Source organism: Oncorhynchus masou, chromosome 27 (assembly GCF_036934945.1).
Source record: "Oncorhynchus masou masou isolate Uvic2021 chromosome 27, UVic_Omas_1.1, whole genome shotgun sequence".
NCBI classification, from domain to species: Eukaryota; Metazoa; Chordata; class Actinopteri; order Salmoniformes; family Salmonidae; genus Oncorhynchus; species Oncorhynchus masou.
In genome coordinates, this window is record NC_088238.1 from 59,012,979 (window position 1) to 59,033,806 (window position 20,828).

The window sequence follows — 20,828 nt, forward strand, 5'->3', positions numbered from 1 at the left end:
AATTCATCATCAATCTAGGGGCCCTAACAGTTCTTACAGTTATATATACTAACAGGTGCTGGGCAACAACTGGCAGGAATATTTCTACCAATACTTCCAGTACTGCACCTGGATTCCCTTCCTCAATCACACCTGGATTCCCTTCCTCATATACACCTGGATTCCCTTCCTCATACACACCTGGATTCCCTTCCTCATACACACCTGGATTCCCTTCCTCATACACACCTGGATTCCCTTCCTCATACACACCTAGATTCCCTTCCTCATACACACCTGGATTCCCTTCCTCATACACACCTGGATTCCCTTCCTCATACACACCTGGATTCCCTTCCTCATACACACCTGGATTCCCTTCCTCATACACACCTGGATTCCCTTCCTCATACACACCTGGATTCTCTTCCTCATACACACCTGGATTATCTTCCTCATGCACACCTGGATTCCCTTCCTCATACACATCAGACCAACATACATTTTATACATCTTCAACAGAAGAGTCCTAGAATTTTTTTTTTTTTTCATGATCTCTTCAAAAGGCCCAACCTTTGTCATTTTGGCTTTCCTCGTTATTGACACAATGGCACTGTCACTACAACCAACCGATGTTTGAGTCAACAAAAGCAGTTTACTTACTGAAGTGGGCAAAAGCTGAAACACATCTGACAACCACACAGGCTCGGAGCAACATACAGCACACCATTTTGGATTCAATCCAAATCTCAGACTTTGTAGTGAAGCACAAATTGGACAATGACAGTAATAACAACAAGGACAAATTTTTCAACATTATTATTTTCCTCACTGCACTTCATCTCTAAGACGGGACTGGCCTGGTCCACTGTCACTGTGCAAATAAACTCAGGGCGTGGCAGAGGGCAAAACCAAGAAGACTCAAAGATTTACCCACAAATAGAGTTATCCATAGAGATTGGGATTGGACATTTGGAGCTGGAATGGAGGCTAGTTTGCAGAACTCTGTTATGTATATCTACGGCTTGCCCTGATATGAATGAATCAGATCAGACTCTTACATTTTCAACATTTTAAACACAAGACATGCTTTCTCTTTCTTTCTCCAATAACTGAAGGCATAATTCTTCAAACGAAGACACAACTAAACACAGATAGCAATGGAATCCATAAACAGGAAGAGACAGACACAACTAAACACAGATAGCAATGGAATCCATAACCAGGAAGAGACAGGCAGAACTAAACACAGATAGCAATGGAATCCATAACCAGGAAGAGACAGGCAGAACTAAACACAGATAGCAATGGAATCCATAACCAGGAAGAGACAGACAGAACTAGAATCCATAACCAGGAAGAGACAGACAGAACTAGAATCCATAACCAGGAAGAGACAGACAGAACTAGAATCCATAACCAGGAAGAGACAGACTGCACTAGAATCCATAACCAGGAAGAGACAGACTGCACTAGAATCCATAACCAGGAAGAGAGAGGAGAACAGAGATATGGGCGAGGACACATGAGAATGTCCGGAGCATACCAATTATAACATCATTGTTTATGCTAGCTAATCTACTGTATGTCTGTCTAAGATAGAAGCATGTCTTGTCTCTCTTACTGAGCTGCAGTGCCTTAGACCGCTGCGCCACTTGGGAGAGTCTCTCTTACATTCCCAGGAAATGAACATTCAGAAGGAGTATTTAAACGTGCTACTGCTAATTATCTACACAAGATATTTCATGCAAAAATTTGCATGATTGGTTGAGAGACAAATAAACAATCATCCTTCAGGCGTCTCATTGGTCAACAACTTCCTGAAAGTAACCTGATTGGTTGAGTGAAACTCTAACCAGAGTGTTTCTTCCTGGTGCCGTCATGCCCGAGATTGCTATAACGCATGTTAGGTAAAATACCATATCAAGGCGTTGTAAGGTGCAGGGCTGCAGGGTAGCCTAGTGGTTAGAGCGTTGGACTAGTAATCGGAAGGTTGCAAGTTCAAATCCCTGTGCTGACAAGGTACAAATCTGTCGTTCTGCCCCTGAACAAGGCAGTTAACCCACTGTTCCTAGGCTGTCATTGTAAGTAAGAATTTGTTCTTAAGGTAAAATAAAATAAAAATACAAAGATTGGGCATGTGTCAGCAATGTCTGAGCAGGGTAAAACATCCTCAATGATCTGCTGAGAATAGTTTATAGCACAGGAGGCTGGTGAGGGGAGGACAGCTCATAATAAAGTCTGGAAACCATGTGTTTGATGTTGCTGATACCATTCCACTGATTCCACTCCAGTCATTACCGAGAGCCCGTCCTCCCCAATTAAGGTGCCACCAACCTCCTGTGGTTTATACAATGTATCTATCCTCACTACGGCTTCAGATGTATAGATATAGATATATAGATGTATAGATATAGATGTTACCGCAGGTTAAAAAAAGAACATTCCATCACTGGCTGTTTCAGGCCCTTGTTTCTTCACCATAAATAAAGTATGGAAAGTCTTTCAGTATGAAGTTGATCATTGATATTGATTAGCAATAAAAAAAAAAGTCTGTGGTCTAGTATGTTAGATGGACAATTCGTCATCAGAAACATGTTAGAAACATGCTGTACGTAAAAGTCCTTTTGAAGATGTGGCTTCAGAAAGTGCATATGAAGTTGGGCTCCACCCTCTGGTTTCCAGCCCTCAGATTGCAATAATGTAAGACTGAATGAGGTCTTGGTCTATTTCCGTTGTCGGAAAAGCTACCCCACTTCCTGTTTTTTTTTTTTTACCGATATTAAACTAGGCAAGTCAGTTAAGAACAAATTCTTATTTTACAATGACAGCCTACCCCAGTCAAACCCTCCCCTAACCCGGACGACGCTGGGCCAATTGTGCTCCGTCCTATGGGAATCCCGATCACGACTGGTTGTAATACAGCCCGGGATCGAACCAGGGTCTGTAGTGACGCCTCTAGCACTGAGCTGCAGTGCCTTGGACCGCTGCACCACTCAGGAGCAAAGACAGCTTGTGAGAAAGCGGTAGGAAATTAAACTGTGTGTGGCATGACAGGGAGTTTTGAGAAGGTATCAAGAAAGTATGAAGAGAGATTAAGTATAACATGAAGGAAAAGGAAATTGCGAGTGTGTGAGAGATATATATATATATAGAGAGAGAGAATTTGAGTGTGAGAGAGAGAGAGAGTGAGAGAGAGAGAGAGAGAGAGAGAGAGAGTGTGTGACAGAGACAGAGAGAGAGAGTGTGACAGAGACAGAGAGAGAGGGAGACAGAGATATGAAGAGGTATAATCAGTCAGAGACGGTAGTGGAAGTGGAGGAAGGTTGAAGGAGATTAATCAAGGAAGCGTTAAAAAGACAGCATGGCAGCAAACGTTTCTTAAATCGCACTGTGACATTTAAAGGGCATTGGGTAACAACACCTTTCCAATGTCCTCTACCTTAAAACCCCCCTTAAGGAATAGAATTATCGTCTTGTTCTAGAACAGAATGTGAGTCCTGGAACCCCAGGGGACTTGACTGAACCCCAGGGGACTTGACTGAACCCCAGGGACTGGACTGAACCCCCGGGGACTTGACTGAACCCCAGGGGACATGACTGAACCCCAGGGGACATGACTGAACCCCAGGGGACATGACTGAACCCCAGGGGACATGACTGAACCCCAGGGGACATGACTGAACCCCAGGGGACATGACAGAACCCCAGGGGACATGACTGAACCCCAGGGGACATGACAGAACCCCAGACAACATGACAGAACCCCAGGCAACATGACAGAACCCCAGGGGACATGACAGAACCCCAGGGGACATGACAGAACCCCAGACAACATGACAGAACCCCAGGGGACTTGACTGAACCCCAGGGGACATGACAGAACCCCAGACAACATGACTGAACCCCAGGGGACATGACAGAACCCCAGACAACATGACAGAACCCCAGGGGACATGACAGAACCCCAGACAACATGACTGAACCCCAGGGGACATGACAGAACCCCAGACAACATGACAGAACCCCAGGCAACATGACAGAACCCCAGGGGACATGACAGAACCCCAGGGGACATGACAGAACCCCAGGGGACATGACAGAACCCCAGGGGACTTGACTGAACCCCAGGGGACATGACAGAACCCCAGGGGACATGACAGAACCCCAGGGGACATGACAGAACCCCAGGGGACATGACAGAACCCCAGACAACATGACTGAACCCCAGGGGACATGACTGAACCCCAGACAACATGACAGAACCCCAGGGGACATGACTGAACCCCAAGGGACATGACTGAACCCCAGGGGACATGACAGAACCCCAGGGGACATGACAGAACCCCAGGGGACTGGACTGAACCCCAGGGGACTTGACTGAACCCCAGGGGACATGACTGAACCCCAGGGGACTTGACTGAACCCCAGGGGACATGACTGAACCCCAGGGGACTGGACTGAACCCCAGGGGACTTGACTGAACCCCAGGCGACATGACTGAACCCCAGGGGACTGGACTGAACCCCAGGGGACATGACTGAACCCCAGGGACATGACAGAACCCCAGGGGACTTGACTGAACCCCAGGGGACATGACAGAACCCCAGGGGACTGGACTGAACCCCCGGGGACTGGACTGAACCCCCGGGGACATGACTGAACCCCAGGGGACATGACTGAACCCCAGGGGACATGACAGAACCCCAGGGGACATGACAGAACCCCAGGGGACATGACAGAACCCCAGGGGACATGACAGAACCCCAGGGGACTGGACTGAACCCCAGGGGACTTGACTGAACCCCCGGGGACATGACTGAACCCCAGGGGACATGACTGAACCCCCGGGGACATGACTGAACCCCCGGGGACATGACTGAACCCCAGGGGACATGACTGAACCCCAGGGGACATGACAGAACCCCCGGGGACTTGACTGAACCCCGGGGACATGACTGAACCCCAGGGGACATGACTGGACCCCAGGGGACATGACTGAACCCCCGGGGACATGACTGAACCCCAGGGGACATGACAGAACCCCAGGGGACTTGACAGAACCCCGGGCGACATGACTGAACCCCCGGGCGACATGACTGAACCGCCAAGGTGTTCCAACCCCACAAAACACTGTTCCTAATCCAGTGGACCAAATAGGACCCCCCATGGTGAACTTGAACAACAAAAACCCTTGAATATTAGCTGACCGCCACTTACCCTTTTAAAGCTAAAGTGACACACAAAGTCCAGGGTAAAGGGAAAGGGGGAAACCACTGGGTGAAGGTGAAAACAAAGTAGGATACAGAACTAGTGAATGTTACAGAGTGACTACAAATGAAAACAATACATGAAAACACACGCTACTTTTTTTATATTACGTGAGTGGTATCCTCTCTAACCTCCATAAACGATATGCGCTGCATTGTTCAAGTGATGAAATAAATTAAGTCAGTTAATCTACGAGCTGACTGGCCTACGTCTGGAAATAAAATCAGAGCTCTTCGTCAAATCAGATCCCACATCAGTGACACTTTAGATGTCTTTTAGAGAGGAACTCTTTCTCCAACTGGTCTCCCTGGGGTTTGTAGATGCTGTTGGCGCACCAGGAGAACCAGGCGATGATGGAGGCGATGGAGGCCTGGAGGACCAGCATCACCCCGTAGGTGGAGGCTAAGGTGGGGCCGGGGAGGTGTGGAGGGGTGGCCGGGGGCACCACCAGGACTGGGTGAAGGAGTATAGCCCTCACCTCCCCGTTGATCATATGAAGTTCATCGAGAATGGACAGGAAGGTGCAGACGTGGAACCACTGGTGACTGTGCCCCCAGATATCAAACCTGCCTGGGGACAGTCGCTCAGGGATCTTGCTAATGTTGAACAGGGCTGATACCACCAGCCAGAAGCAGTGTCGGCAGAAGAACTGGGCCATGGAGGCGGAGGAGGAGAAGGAGGAGGAGGTCGGCAGGTAGGGGGAGGAGTGGAGGAGGCGGTAGAAGATGGGCGTGGAGGCCACGAGGAAGGGCAGAAGGAATACCAGGGTACGTATGAGGTAGCGGTAGGTCCTCCAGCGCTGGCGGGTGTTGCAGCAGGCCAAGACACAGATGATGGCCACCAGACAGGAGCTGGGGATGTACAGGGTCTCGAAAAACACGCCGAACTCTGGCATGGCCGCGGACAATGATGAGGATGACGAAGAAGGGTCCTGGTGGGTGTTGTTGTGTCTCCCAATCCTCACTTCCAGGAGCCCCGCTCTGGGGTGTATATAGTAGTAATAGGCCAACGAAGACCCGACGGTGTAAGCACTGATGGTTCCATAATCCACAAAGAAGCACACCTCCCTTATGACCAGAGACATGGAGTTGAGGAGGTGAGCCATGCTGCTGGCCATCAGCAGGCACAACACCCCCATGAAGTAGTTCCACAGCGGGTAGAAGAAAGGGTCGGAGGTGGGCGGAGCGCCCTCCAAACCGAACGGCTCCAGGAAGTAGAAGGCAAAGATGAAGACTGGCAGGAAATGGGTCCAGAAGTTGCCGGTCTCGTTGGTGGGCTGAAAGGCCGAGAGCAGGCACTGGGCGAGGCTGTAGTTGGGGAAGCGGTAACCGGACAGGATGAAGCTCTCAGTGATGCGGGCTGGGACATCCGCGTGCCGCAGCAGGGGTGGCAGCAATTGGCCGCAATTCAAGAACATGATTGGACGAGGAGAAGGACGGACTGTTTGATGATTGGTTGGCTCCAATAAATCTCTGTTGAGAGGTTGAACACGCTCTACTTGCTGCTCTGTCCTTAAAAGCACTTGTTCTTTTGTCGTCATTGCCATAATAATGCCCTCAGATCCTCTTGGCTGATGTGTTTTTATTGATCTAGCTGTCAATCACAGCATGGTCCTCTGAATTATTGCCAGACAGCATATGATGTCATAATCCCCAATGATTTCCTGTCAATTCCCTTCTCATGCAAACCTTTGATCTCAACAACAGTGTCAAAAAAAAAACTAAAATGCAAGTTTCATAAAGTGTAATCCTTATAGCACCATTAATGAAAATGGTTTTCATGAGCATGAAATTCCCTGAGTCAGTAGAATTATTATTCCCACGTGAAATTAAAAAAAAATGTCAGGCGTTATACAGGAAATTACAGAGGTAGCCTATACAGGACATGAACTTAAATCCAGTGCTTCAGAGGGACACTCGTGATAATTATGTCTCCTCTCAGTTGTTTCTTGACCCCCAGGTAGATCCAAAAGATTAGACACATCCAGCAATCAAGACCTTGATAAAGGCTATCATTGCCTACTACACATTTACGCAGCCTTTATAATAACGTATCGTTTCCGTTATTCATCGGCAAAACTGAGTGAAAGGTACAGGAAGAAGACGAAAAAATACGTCTCACTTCACGTCCTTCAAGGTTCAATGGAGTTGAACGTTAATTGTTGTCTTTCAAAGCCAAAAGACAGGTATCGGTCCTCGAAATGTCATCCCTCTGAAACTAGGTCAGGTGGGTCATGCTGGGGTAGGCGGGGCTAACAGAGGAACTTCACACGGTTGAGCGCACTATTTATTATTCACGGTCTTTAGTCCAGAATTCTCCTCCCGGTTTAATTTGATCAAAGTCGCCATTGGTGCCAAATAAATCCCCCGGAGAATGTAGAGAGAAACAGGATGTTGCCGTAACTCTAGCCCTTGAAACAAGGTCACTCACGTCCGTTCAAATATGCAGGTTTGTCTTACCTAATGGGAAAATAGTTCACACATGAATGGAGCCGTGTTCGTGTAAATTCGTGTTCATCTATTCTGCCATTTGTTTTTGTTTTCCAGTATGAAGATCTTCCGTTATTACCCAATTCGTTTCAAGTGGCTCCGACGCCGACCGGACAGCTTTTCCATTCCGTGAGCCGGTACTGACCGCTTGTAAATTCTGTAGGTCATGTGACTATCTCAACGAATACTTTTTTTTGACTTTCCCGTTCGTCCTTCGCAGTCCTTGATAAAGACGAACAGAGCGAGAGAAAACAGGGGATTGTTACAGAGTATAGCGTCAACATGCGTAGCGGTAGGCTGCGAAAAGGCTACCTTCCTCTTCCGTTACTCAAGTCGGTCCGGTTGTTGTGATGTTTGTTTCCCTGGTTGGTTGTAGACTCTGAACAGTCTGTGCCGCTATCTGTTTAGAATGCGCCGTACAACCTGCTCAGATAATGCATTGTGCTGGTGCCGGTTGGAGGTGAATAGCCTCTCTCTCTCTCTCTGCGCCACACAGTTGTTCAGTGACACGCACTAGGCTACATAAGCAGGCAGCCGACAACAAAAAGCGTTTGCATGTTTTTAACTATAAATAAAAGCTCTGACGTCATTCAAATGAAATAGACTCCTTTCCAGTATACGACATTATGACGTCACTCACCGTTGCGCGTGCGCGCGACTCTTGGCTGCAGTCAGAAAGCCATCGCCATCTGTGCCCGTTCAACAAAGCCTACATTTACGTTTTTATTACTTCTTAACAAAATAACTTCTTGGGGGGGGGGGTTCTCATACCTTACAATGATGTTTTGATTCTTGCTTGAACAGTCGCTAAGATTATATTTGGTTGTGATCTTTGCAAAATAACTGTTTTGGATGCATCACTTGTTAACTCGAATGCTAACACTCATTGACAGGCTGTAGCAAAAGAGGAATTTTACTTGTTGAAGTGTTTTTTTTTTAAGTATGATTTGTGATGATGACACAAACATTATATCAAGCAGAATATTAATGTGAGCCTTAAAATCCAATTATAATGCACTCATAAGAAACATGTAAATATAGGCGTTTTTTGCTGGCGTTCTATAAGAACTCACGTGGCCTAACCCAAGGGATTCATTAAGTAAAGCCCAACTGAAACATTGTAATCATAGCTGAGTGATAGACTCTCTGATTGTAACAAGCAAACAGTTGAAATAATTATGTTACTATGTAGCCCCACACTGTAAACAGCAAAAAATAAATAAATGCATTGCAACAATATAATCCAGAAAACACCATTGGAGAAAAATCGAATGAAAAGTTCTCACTAACCTCATCAAAGTAATCAATTAGACATTACATGGTTTCAACTTATAAGTCATTATCTAGTGGGACAAGACAAGTGAGTGACCTCTTGGGGATAATGCAACTCCATAGCCCCCTACCCATCTCCACTAGCTGAGGACTCCACTGTGACATCATCAACTCCATAGCCCCCTACCCATCTCCACTAGCTGAGGACTCCACTGTGACATCATCAACTCCATAGCCCCCTACCCATCTCCACTAGCTGAGGACTCCACTGTGACATCATCAACTCCATAGCCCCCTACCCATCTCCACTAGCTGAGGACTCCACTGTGACATCATCAACTCCATAGCCCCCTACCCATCTCCACTAGCTGAGGACTCCACTGTGACATCATCAACTCCATAGCCCCCTACCCATCTCCACTAGCTGAGGACTCTACTGTGACATCATCAACTCCATAGCCCCCTACCTACCCCCCCCCCGTATGTCAGACAGTGTGTCATATAAATAAATTAAATAATGTTCAATCTTCCTGATTATTTCAAAGTGGCAGCCAGCCATGTGGATAATTTAGTTTCTTTGTTTTCAGAGCAGTTCAGAACGTGCTGTGACATTTCACGTTATCACATATAGCATACACAGCCTCTGTCCGAGGTTAACTTGGATAGAACTGTGAGGGACTAAACAAACTGAACTACAATCATTTGGTGGCACACAGAGGCCATTGATTTACAGGCACGTGAAATAAGAATTCATTAAATGATCAGGAATCAGTTGTCTGAGCATATGGGTGGATAGGGAGGGAGCATATGGGTGGATAGGGAGGGAGCATATGGGTGGATAGGGAGGGAGCATATGGGTCGATAGGGAGGGAGCATATGGGTCGATAGGGAGGGAGCATATGGGTGGATAGGGAGGGAGCATATGGGTCGATAGGGAGGGAGCATATGGGTGGATAGGGAGGGAGCATATGGGTGGATATGGAGGGAGCATATGGGTGGATAGGGAGGGAGCATATGGGTGGATAGGGAGGGAGCATATGGGTGGATAGGGAGGGAGCATATGGGTGGATAGGGAGGGAGCATATGGGTGGATGGGGAGGGAGCATATGGGTCGATAGGGAGGGAGCATATGGGTGGATAGGGAGGGAGCATATGGGTCGATAGGGAGGGAGCATATGGGTGGATAGGGAGGGAGCATATGGGTCGATAGGGAGGGAGCATATGGGTGGATAGGGAGGGAGCATATGGGTCGATAGGGAGGGAGCATATGGGTCGATAGGGAGGGAGCATATGGGTCGATAGGGAGGGAGCATATGGGTCGATAGGGAGGGAGCATATGGGTGGATAGGGAGGGAGCATATGGGTGGATAGGGAGGGAGCATATGGGTGGATAGGGAGGGAGCATATGGGTGGATAGGGAGGGAGCATATGGGTGGATATGGAGGGAGCATATGGGTGGATAGGGAGGGAGCATATGGATGGATAGGGAGGGAGCATATGGGTGGATAGGGAGGGAGCATATGGATGGATAGGGAGGGAGCATATGGATGGATAGGGAGGGAGCATATGGGTGGATATGGAGGGAGAATATGGGTGGATAGGGAGGGAGCATATGGGTGGATAGGGAGGGAGCATATGGGTGGATAGGGAGGGAGCATATGGGTGGATAGGGAGGGAGCATATGGGTCGATAGGGAGGGAGCATATGGGTCGATAGGGAGGGAGCATATGGGTCGATAGGGGAGGGAGCATATGGGTCGATAGGGAGGGATCATATGGGTGGATAGGGAGGGAGCATATGGGTGGATAGGGAGGGAGCATATGGGTGGATAGGGAGGGAGCATATGGATGGATAGGGAGGGAGCATATGGGTCGATAGGGAGGGAGCATATGGGTCGATAGGGAGGGAGCATATGGGTCGATAGGGAGGGAGCATATGGGTGGATAGGGAGGGAGCATATGGGTGGATAGGGAGGGAGCATATGGGTGGATAGGGAGGGAGCATATGGGTGGATAGGGAGGGAGCATATGGGTGGATATGGAGGGAGCATATGGGTGGATAGGGAGGGAGCATATGGATGGATAGGGAGGGAGCATATGGGTGGATAGGGAGGGAGCATATGGATGGATAGGGAGGGAGCATATGGATGGATAGGGAGGGAGCATATGGGTGGATATGGAGGGAGAATATGGGTGGATGGATCTGGAGGGAGCATATGGGTGGATAGGGAGGGAGAATATGGGTGGATAGGGAGGGAGCATATGGGTGGATAGGGAGGGAGCATATGGGTGGATAGGGAGGGAGCATATGGGTCGATAGGGAGGGAGCATATGGGTCGATAGGGAGGGAGCATATGGGTCGATAGGGAGGGAGCATATGGGTCGATAGGGAGGGATCATATGGGTGGATAGGGAGGGAGCATATGGGTGGATAGGGAGGGAGCATATGGGTGGATAGGGAGGGAGCATATGGGTGGATAGGGAGGGAGCATATGGGTGGATATGGAGGGAGCATATGGGTGGATAGGGAGGGAGCATATGGATGGATAGGAGGGAGCATATGGGTGGATAGGGAGGGAGCATATGGGTGGATAGGGAGGGAGCATATGGGTGGATAGGGAGGGAGCATATGGGTGGATGGATATGGAGGGAGAATATGGGTGGATGGATATGGAGGGAGCATATGGGTGGATAGGGAGGGAGCATATGGATGGATAGGGAGGGAGCATATGGATGGATAGGGAGGGAGCATATGGGTGGATAGGGAGGGAGCATATGGGTGGATATGGAGGGAGAATATGGGTGGATGGATATGGAGGGAGCATATGGGTGGATAGGGAGGGAGCATATGGGTGGATAGGGAGGGAGCATATGGGTGGATAGGGAGGGATCATATGGGTGGATAGGGAGGGAGCATATGGGTGGATGGATATGGAGGGAGCATATGGGTGGATATGGAGGGAGCATATGGGTGGATAGGGAGGGAGCATATGGGTGGATAGGGAGGGAGCATATGGGTGGATGGATATGGAGGGATCATATGGGTGGATATGGAGGGAGCATATGGGTGGATATGGAGGGAGCATATGGGTTTGGTCATTTTAGTGTTTTGTTACTGTATCATTTACATTCTGTCTTTGTTTTTAAGAGTATTGTACGCTTAAGAACTTTCTCAATATCTTCTGGTGTACTTCTCTGTCTCTCTCTCTCTCTACACGGGTCTTGGTTGTTACATGTAATCCTCTCTCTCTCGCTCTCTCTATCTCTCTATCTCTCTCCACAGGTCTTGATTGTTACATGTAATAAATCTCTTCTCTCTCTCTCTCTCCCTCCCCTCTAATATCTCTGTCTGTACAAGATAAAGAATGTCACAGCCACACAAACCCTAGCCTACATAACAAGTCATCTTACCAGTCACGTGGTTAACAGTAGACTACAATATCTTATAGAAGGAAAGGGACCCTTAGGGTGTTGATATGTGGAGGATTAAAACATAATTAAAACATCAAATACAAACTATTGAGATTGTAAAACCCATAAACAAACAGGCACGGCAATCACTAAAGATTCTATGACTGGTCTTTTTTAATGAAAAGGCTAGTTCAGCTAAAGTGTTAGTCTGTTCATTGAGAGTAACCTTTTGTGCGCACGCGCCAGTGTGTGTGTGTGTGTGTGTGCCAGTGTGTGTGTGTGTGCCAGTGTGTGTGCCAGTGTGTGTGTGTGTGCCAGTGTGTGTGCCAGTGTGTGTGTGCCAGTGTGTGTGTGTGTGCCAGTGTGTGTGCCAGTGTGTGTGTGCCAGTGTGTGTGCCAGTGTGTGTGCCAGTGTGTGTGTGCCAGTGTGTGTGTGTGTGTGTGTGTGCCAGTGTGTGTGTGTGTGCCAGTGTGTGTGCCAGTGTGTGTGTGTGTGCCAGTGTGTGTGCCAGTGTGTGTGTGTGCCAGTGTGTGTGTGTGCTAGTGTGTATACGTTTGTGTTTGAGTGCGTACGTGTGTGCATGTTGTTATCATCATTTGCGTTTGCGGGGCATATTGCGGGCGGCCTGCTTCCTATCCCTGCGACTCATCTTCACAGGGTAGTCAGGTTCCTGATTGGCCGTCTCTACCTGCAGAGGCGGGGCTTTGGGGTAGGCCACAGAAGGTCGTTTCTCACTATGTACGGGCTTGTACCTCAGATGGAAGATGAAGGCATTAGAATACCTGGGAGGGAGAGGGGGACAGGTCATATAGCAGGCACCTTCTTAGGTTTAGGGTTAACACAAAACAGAGAGAGAGAGAGAGAGAGACAGGTCATATAGCAGGCACCTTCTTAGGTTTAGGGTTAACACAAAACAGAGAGAGAGAGAGAGACAGAGAGACGGAGAGAGGGGGACAGGTCATATAGCAGGCACTTTCTTAGGTTTAGGGTTAACACAAAACAGAGAGCGAGAGAGAGAGGGGGACAGGTCATATAGCAGGCACCTTCTTAGGTTTAGGGTTAACACAAAACAGAGAGAGAGAGAGACGGAGAGAGGGGGACAGGTCATATAGCAGGCACCTTCTTAGGTTTAGGGTTAACACAAAACAGAGAGAGAGAGAGAGACGGAGAGAGGGAGACAGGTCATATAGCAGGCACCTTCTTAGGTTTAGGGTTAACACAAAACAGAGAGAGAGAGAGACAGAGAGAGGAGAGGGGAGACAGGTCATATAGCAGGCACCTTCTTAGGTTTAGGGTTAACACAAAACAGAGAGAGAGAGAGACAGAGAGACGGAGAGAGGGAGACAGGTCATATAGCAGGCACCTTCTTAGGTTTAGGGTTAACACAAAACAGAGAGAGAGAGAGAGAGACAGAGAGAGGGGGACAGGTCATATAGCAGGCACCTTCTTAGGTTTAGGGTTAACACAAAACAGAGAGCGAGAGACAGAGACAGAGAGACGGAGAGAGAGGGGGACAGGTCATATAGCAGGCACCTTCTTAGGTTTAGGGTTAACACAAAACAGAGAGCGAGAGAGAGAGAGACGGAGAGAAGAGTGAGAGAGAGGGGGACAGGTCATATAGCAGGCACCTTCTTAGGTTTAGGGTTAACACAAAACAGAGAGCGAGAGAGAGAGAGACGGAGAGAAGAGTGAGAGAGAGAGGGGGACAGGTCATATAGCAGGCACCTTCTTAGGTTTAGGGTTAACACAAAACAGAGAGCGAGAGACAGAGAGACGGAGAGAAGAGGGAGAGGGAGACGGAGAGAAGAGTGAGAGAGAGAGGGGGACAGGTCATATAGCAGGCACCTTCTTAGGTTTAGGGTTAACACAAAACAGAGAGCGAGAGAGAGAGACAGAGAGACGGAGAGAAGAGTGAGAGAGAGAGGGAGACAGAGAGAAGAGCGAGAGAGAGAGAGACAGAGAGAAGAGTGAGAGAGAGAGACAGAGAGAGAAGAGCGAGAGAGACAGAGAGAAGAGTGAGAGAGAGAGACAGAGAGAGACAGAGAGAAGAGAGAGAAGAGCGAGAGACAGAGAGAGAAGAGAGAGGGGAGACAGAGAGAAGACAGAGAGAGAGACAGAGAGAAGAGAGAGAAGAGCGAGAGACAGAGAGACAGAGAGAAGAGCGAGAGAGAGAGGGAGACAGAGAGAAGAGCGAGAGAGAGAGAGACAGAGAGAAGAGTGAGAGAGAGAGACAGAGAGAGAAGAGCGAGAGAGACAGAGAGAGACAGAGAGAGAGAGACAGAGAGAAAGATTGAGAGAGAGACAGAGAGAGAGAGGGGGAGACAGAGAGAGAGGAGCGAGAGACAGGGAGACAGAGAGAGAAGAGAGAAGAGCGAGAGAGAGAGGGAGACAGAGAGACAGAGACAGAGAGAGAAGTGTGAGAGACAGGGAGAGAAGAGCGACAGAGAGCCAGAGAGAGAGAGACAGAGACAGTGAGAGAAGATAGAGACAGAGAGAAGAGAGAGACAGAGAGAGAAGAGCGAGAGAGAGGGAGAGAGACAGAGAGAAGAGAGAGACAGAGAGAGACAGAGAGAAGAAAGAGAGGGAGAGAGAGACAGAGAAGTATACCAGAAGATATTGCCCCCCAACAGCTCTAAGGAACGAGTCCCTCCCTCACCAGGGCAGCATGTTATCTCCTCCAGTGATGCGCAGGGGGCAGTGGAAGGGGTTGATGTGTGGAGGGGAGAGGGTGCCCCCGGTGGCCTGGCTCATCACCTGCTGGCTGCACACACAGCTCAACTCCCCGACCTCACAGAAATAGGCTGGAACCCTCAGGGACTACAGAGACAGGAAGAACTGTCAGTCACATGGTCAGTCCCACTGGTAGAATTTTCCATGTGGAAGTGTTTGGCGTCAGGATATATGGAGAGGTTTCAATAACAGCTTGGCAGGAAAGGGGAGGAGTGTGGTGTGTGTGTGTGTGTGTGTGTGTGTGTGTGTGTGTTACCTAGAGCCTAGGGAGTGTGGTGTGTGTGTGTGTGTGTGTATGTGTGTGTGTTACCTGGAGCCTAGGGAGTGTGGTGTGTGTGTGTGTGTTACCTAGAGCCTAGGGAGTGTGGTGTGTGTGTGTGTGTGTGTGTGTGTGTGTGTGTGTGTGTGTGTGTGTGTGTGTGTGTGTGTGTGTGTGTGTGTGTGTGTGTGTGTGTGTGTGTGTGTGTGTTACCTAGAGCCTAGGGAGTGTGGTGTGTGTGTGTGTGTGTTACCTGGAGCCTAGGGAGTGTGGTGTGTGTGTGTGTGTGTGTGTTACCTGGAGCCTAGGGAGTGTGGTGTGTGTGTGTGTGTGTGTGTGTGTTACCTGTAGCCTAGGGAGTGTGGTGTGTGTGTGTGTGTGTGTGTGTGTGTGTGTGTGTGTGTGTGTGTGTGTGTGTGTGTGTGTGTGTGTGTGTGTGTTACCTGGAGCCTAGGGAGTGTGCTGAGCCATGACTCCTGATGCAGGATTGCCGGTCTGAAGCCTGTTGGATGGGCAATGGACACACACACACACACACACATTCCAGTTTTCCGTCCTCATGTCCCCTAACACACTTGTTTGCGCTTCAGTGCGACCCTGTTTTATAGTACAGTACTACCCTGTTTTACAGTAGTGCTACCCTGTTTTACAGTACAGTACTACCCTGTTTTACAATACAGCAATACCCTGTTTTACAGTAGTTCTACCCTGTTTTACAGTAGTACTACCCTGTTTTACAGTAGTTCTACCCTGTTTTACAGTACAGTACTACCCTGTTTTACAGTAGTTCTACCCTGTTTTACAGTACAGTGCTACCCTGTTTTACAGTAGTTCTACCCTGTTTTACAGTACAGTACTACCCTGTTTTACAGTAGTTCTACCCTGTTTTACAGTACAGTACTACCCTGTTTTACAGTAGTTCTACCCTGTTTTACAGTAGTTCTACCCTGTTTTACAGTAGTTCTACCCTGTTTTACAGTACAGTACTACCCTGTTTTACAGTAGTGCTACCCTGTTTTACAGTAGTGCTACCCTGTTTTACAGTAGTGCTACCCTGTTTTACAGTAGTGCTACCCTGTTTTACAGTACAGTACTACCCTGTTTTACAGTAATGCTACCCTGTTTTACAGTACAGTGCTACCCTGTTTTACAGTAGTTCTACCCTGTTTTACAGTACAGTGCTACCCTGTTTTACAGTAGTTCTACCCTGTTTTACAGTACAGTACTACCCTGTTTTACAGTAGTTCTACCCTGTTTTACAGTACAGTACTACCCTGTTTTACAGTAGTTCTACCCTGTTTTACAGTACAGTACTACCCTGTTTTACAGTAGTGCTACCCTGTTTTACAGTAGTTCTACCCTGATTACAGTACAGTACTACCCTGTTTTACAGTAGTTCTACCCTGTTTTACAGTAGTTCTACCCTGTTTTACAGTAGTACTACCCTGTTTTACAGTAGTTCTACCCTGTTTTACAGTACAGTACAACCCTGTTTTACAGTAGTTCTACCCTGTTTTACAGTAGTTCTACCCTGTTTTACAGTAGTTCTACCCTGTTTTACAGTACAGTGCTACCCTGTTTTACAGTAGTTCTACCCTGTTTTACAGTAGTTCTACCCTGTTTTACAGTACAGTGCTACCCTGTTTTACAGTAGTTCTACCCTGTTTTACAGTACAGTGCTACCCTGTTTTACAGTACAGTGCTACCCTGTTTTACAGTAGTTCTACCCTGTTTTACAGTACAGTGCTACCCTGTTTTACAGTAGTTCTACCCTGTTTTACAGTAGTTCTACCCTGTTTTACAGTACAGTGCTACCCTGTTTTACAGTAGTACTACCCTGTTTTACAGTAGTTCTACCCTGTTTTACAGTAGTTCTACCCTGTTTTACAGTACAGTACTACCCTGTTTTACAGTAGTTCTACCCTGTTTTACAGTACAGTGCTACCCTGTTTTACAGTAGTTCTACCCTGTTTTACAGTAGTTCTACCCTGTTTTACAGTACAGTGCTACCCTGTTTTACAGTAGTTCTACCCTGTTTTACAGTAGTTCTACCCTGTTTTACAGTACAGTACTACCCTGTTTTACAGTACAGTACTACCCTGTTTTACAGTACAGTACTACCCTGTTTTACAGTAGTTCTACCCTGTTTTACAGTAGTGCTACCCTGTTTTACAGTAGTTCTACCCTGTTTTACAGTACAGTGCTACCCTGTTTTACAGTAGTTCTACCCTGTTTTACAGTAGTTCTACCCTGTTTTACAGTACAGTGCTACCCTGTTTTACAGTAGTTCTACCCTGTTTTACAGTAGTTCTACCCTGTTTTACAGTAGTTCTACCCTGTTTTACAGTACAGTACTACCCTGTTTTACAGTATAGTGCTACCCTGTTTTACAGTAGTTCTACCCTGTTTTACAGTAGTTCTACCCTGTTTTACAGTACAGTACTACCCTGTTTTACAGTAGTGCTACCCTGTTTTACAGTAGTTCTACCCTGTTTTACAGTAGTGCTACCCTGTTTTACAGTAGTGCTACCCTGTTTTACAGTACAATACTACCCTGTTTTACAGTAGTGCTACCCTGTTTTACAGTAGTGCTACCCTGTTTTACAGTAGTGCTACCCTGTTTTACAGTAGTTCTACCCTGTTTTACAGTAGTTCTACCCTGTTTTACAGTACAGTTCTACCCTGTTTTACAGTAGTTCTACCCTGTTTTACAGTAGTTCTACCCTGTTTTACAGTACAGTACTACCCTGTTTTACAGTACAGTACTACCCTGTTTTACAGTACAGTACTACCCTGTTTTACAGTAGTTCTACCCTGTTTTACAGTACAGTGCTACCCTGTTTTACAGTACAGTGCTACCCTGTTTTACAGTAGTTCTACCCTGTTTTACAGTACAGTACTACCCTGTTTTACAGTACAGTACTACCCTGTTTTACAGTAGTTCTACCCTGTTTTACAGTAGTGCTACCCTGTTTTACAGTACAGTACTACCCTGTTTTACAATACAGTACTACCCTGTTTTACAGTAGTTCTACCCTGTTTTACAGTAGTACTACCCTGTTTTACAGTAGTTCTACCCTGTTTTACAGTACAGTACTACCCTGTTTTACAGTACAGTACTACCCTGTTTTACAGTAGTTCTACCCTGTTTTACAGTAGTGCTACCCTGTTTTACAGTAGTTCTACCCTGTTTTACAGTACAGTGCTACCCTGTTTTACAGTAGTTCTACCCTGTTTTACAGTAGTTCTACCCTGTTTTACAGTACAGTGCTACCCTGTTTTACAGTAGTTCTACCCTGTTTTACAGTAGTTCTACCCTGTTTTACAGTAGTTCTACCCTGTTTTACAGTACAGTACTACCCTGTTTTACAGTACAGTGCTACCCTGTTTTACAGTAGTTCTACCCTGTTTTACAGTAGTTCTACCCTGTTTTACAGTACAGTGCTACCCTGTTTTACAGTAGTGCTACCCTGTTTTACAGTAGTTCTACCCTGTTTTACAGTAGTGCTACCCTGTTTTACAGTAGTTCTACCCTGTTTTACAGTACAGTGCTACCCTGTTTTACAGTAATGCTACCCTGTTTTACAGTACAGTGCTACCCTGTTTTACAGTAGTTCTACCCTGTTTTACAGTACAGTACTACCCTGTTTTACAGTAGTTCTACCCTGTTTTACAGTACTACAGTGTCTGGGGCCACAGTGTCTCCTGACCCCTCCTGTCTCAGCCTCCAGTATTTATGCTGCAGTAGTTTATGTCGGGGGCTGTCAGTTTGTTATATCTGGAGTACTTCTCCTGTCCAATTCGGTGTCCTGTGTGAATCTAAGTGTGCGTTCTCTAATTCTCTCCTTCTCTCTCTCGGAGGACCTGAGCCCTAGGACCATGCCCCAGGACTACCTGACATGATGACTCCTTGCTGTCCCCAGTCCACCTGGCCGTGCTGCTGCTCCAGTTTCAACTGAACCGCGGCCCTAGGACCATGCCCCAGGACTACTTGACATGATGACTCCTTGCTGTCCCCAGTCCACCTGGCCGTGCTGCTGCTCCAGTTTCAACTGTTCTGCCTTATTATTATTCGACCATGCTGGTCATTTATGAACATTTGAACATCTTGGCCATGTTCTGTTATAATCTCTACCCGGCACAGCCAGAAGAGGACTGGCCACCCCACATAGCCTGGTTCCTCTCTAGGTTTCTTCCTAGGTTTTGGCTTTTCTAGGGAGTTTTTCCTAGCCACCGTGCTTCTACACCTGCATTGCTTGCTGTTTGGGGTTTTAGGCTGGGTTTCTGGGGAGTTTTTCAGCACAGCACTTTGAGATATCAGCTGATGTACGAAGGGCTATATAAATAAATTTGATTTGATTTGATTTGAGTACTACCCTGTTTTACAGTAGTTCTACCCTGTTTTACAGTACAGTACTACCCTGTTTTACAGTAGTTCTACCCTGTTTTACAGTACAGTACTACCCTGTTTTACAGTAGTTCTACCCTGTTTTACAGTAGTTCTACCCTGTTTTACAGTAGTGCTACCCTGTTTTACAGTAGTTCTACCCTGTTTTACAGTAGTTCTACCCTGTTTTACAGTACAGTGCTACCCTGTTTTACAGTAGTTCTACCCTGTTTTACAGTACAGTACTACCCTGTTTTACAGTAGTTCTACCCTGTTTTACAGTAGTTCTACCCTGTTTTACAGTACAGTACTACCCTGTTTTACAGTAGTTCTACCCTGTTTTACAGTAGTTCTACCCTGTTTTACAGTAGTGCTACCCTGTTTTACAGTAGTTCTACCCTGTTTTACAGTAGTTCTACCCTGTTTTACAGTAGTGCTACCCTGTTTTACAGTAGTGCTACCCTGTTTTACAGTAGTTCTACCCTGTTTTACAGTAGTTCTACCCTGTTTTACAGTAGTGCTACCCTGTTTTACAGTAGTGCTACCCTGTTTTACAGTAGTTCTACCCTGTTTTACAGTAGTGCTACCCTGTTTTACAGTAGTGCTACCCTGTTTTACAGTAGTGCTACCCTGTTTTACAGTAGTGCTACCCTGTTTTACAGTAGTGCTACCCTGTTTTACAGTAGTGTAAGGAACACTTCCTCCCCTCAGGAGGATCATAAGTTACTTGATAAGAATCAAAGGGCTGTAGTTCAGCAAGAGAAACCAGATCTCCCTCCACTTCCGTCTATTCAGCGATTCAACCACACTGTCAGTAGCACTGTCAGGAAGCCAACTGGAGACAGACACGTACACAGGAATGTACACACAATGAAGTAGACACACACACACACACACACACACACACACACACACACACACACACATACACACACACACACATACACACTCACACACACACACATACACACACACACACACACACACACACACACACACACACACACACACACACATACACACTCACACA

The 20,828-nt window shown here is 47.1% G+C and overlaps 2 protein-coding genes across 5 annotated transcripts in view; both read right to left on the minus strand.

Annotated features, from left to right (window-relative positions):
* Nucleotides 1-5,048: 5,048 nt before the first annotated feature.
* paqr9 (progestin and adipoQ receptor family member 9) lies at nt 5,049-8,218 on the minus strand. The gene has a single exon (XM_064940787.1). The coding sequence runs from the start codon at nt 6,794-6,796 to the stop codon at nt 5,504-5,506; it is 1,293 nt and encodes a 430-aa protein (XP_064796859.1). The 5' UTR covers nt 6,797-8,218; the 3' UTR covers nt 5,049-5,503.
* A 4,668-nt stretch (nt 8,219-12,886) lies between these two features.
* Nucleotides 12,887-20,828, minus strand: part of LOC135515393 (zinc finger MYND domain-containing protein 15-like) — a 12,657-nt gene continuing 4,715 nt past the window's right edge. For all 4 annotated transcript variants that reach the window (XM_064939064.1, XM_064939065.1, XM_064939066.1 and 1 more), the window contains 3 exons: nt 15,855-15,913; nt 15,079-15,239; nt 12,887-13,204 (listed from right to left, as the gene is read on the minus strand). In XM_064939064.1, the coding sequence (XP_064795136.1) occupies nt 13,015-13,204; nt 15,079-15,239; nt 15,855-15,913 (410 nt within the window). In that variant the 3' untranslated portion in view covers nt 12,887-13,014. The remainder of the gene's footprint in view (nt 13,205-15,078; nt 15,240-15,854; nt 15,914-20,828) is intronic.

Bases quoted from the DNA above. Each gene is read 5' to 3' on its own strand.
- paqr9 (XM_064940787.1), bottom strand. From the start codon at position 6,796: ATGGCAATGACGACAAAAGAACAAGTGCTTTTAAGGACAGAGCAGCAA.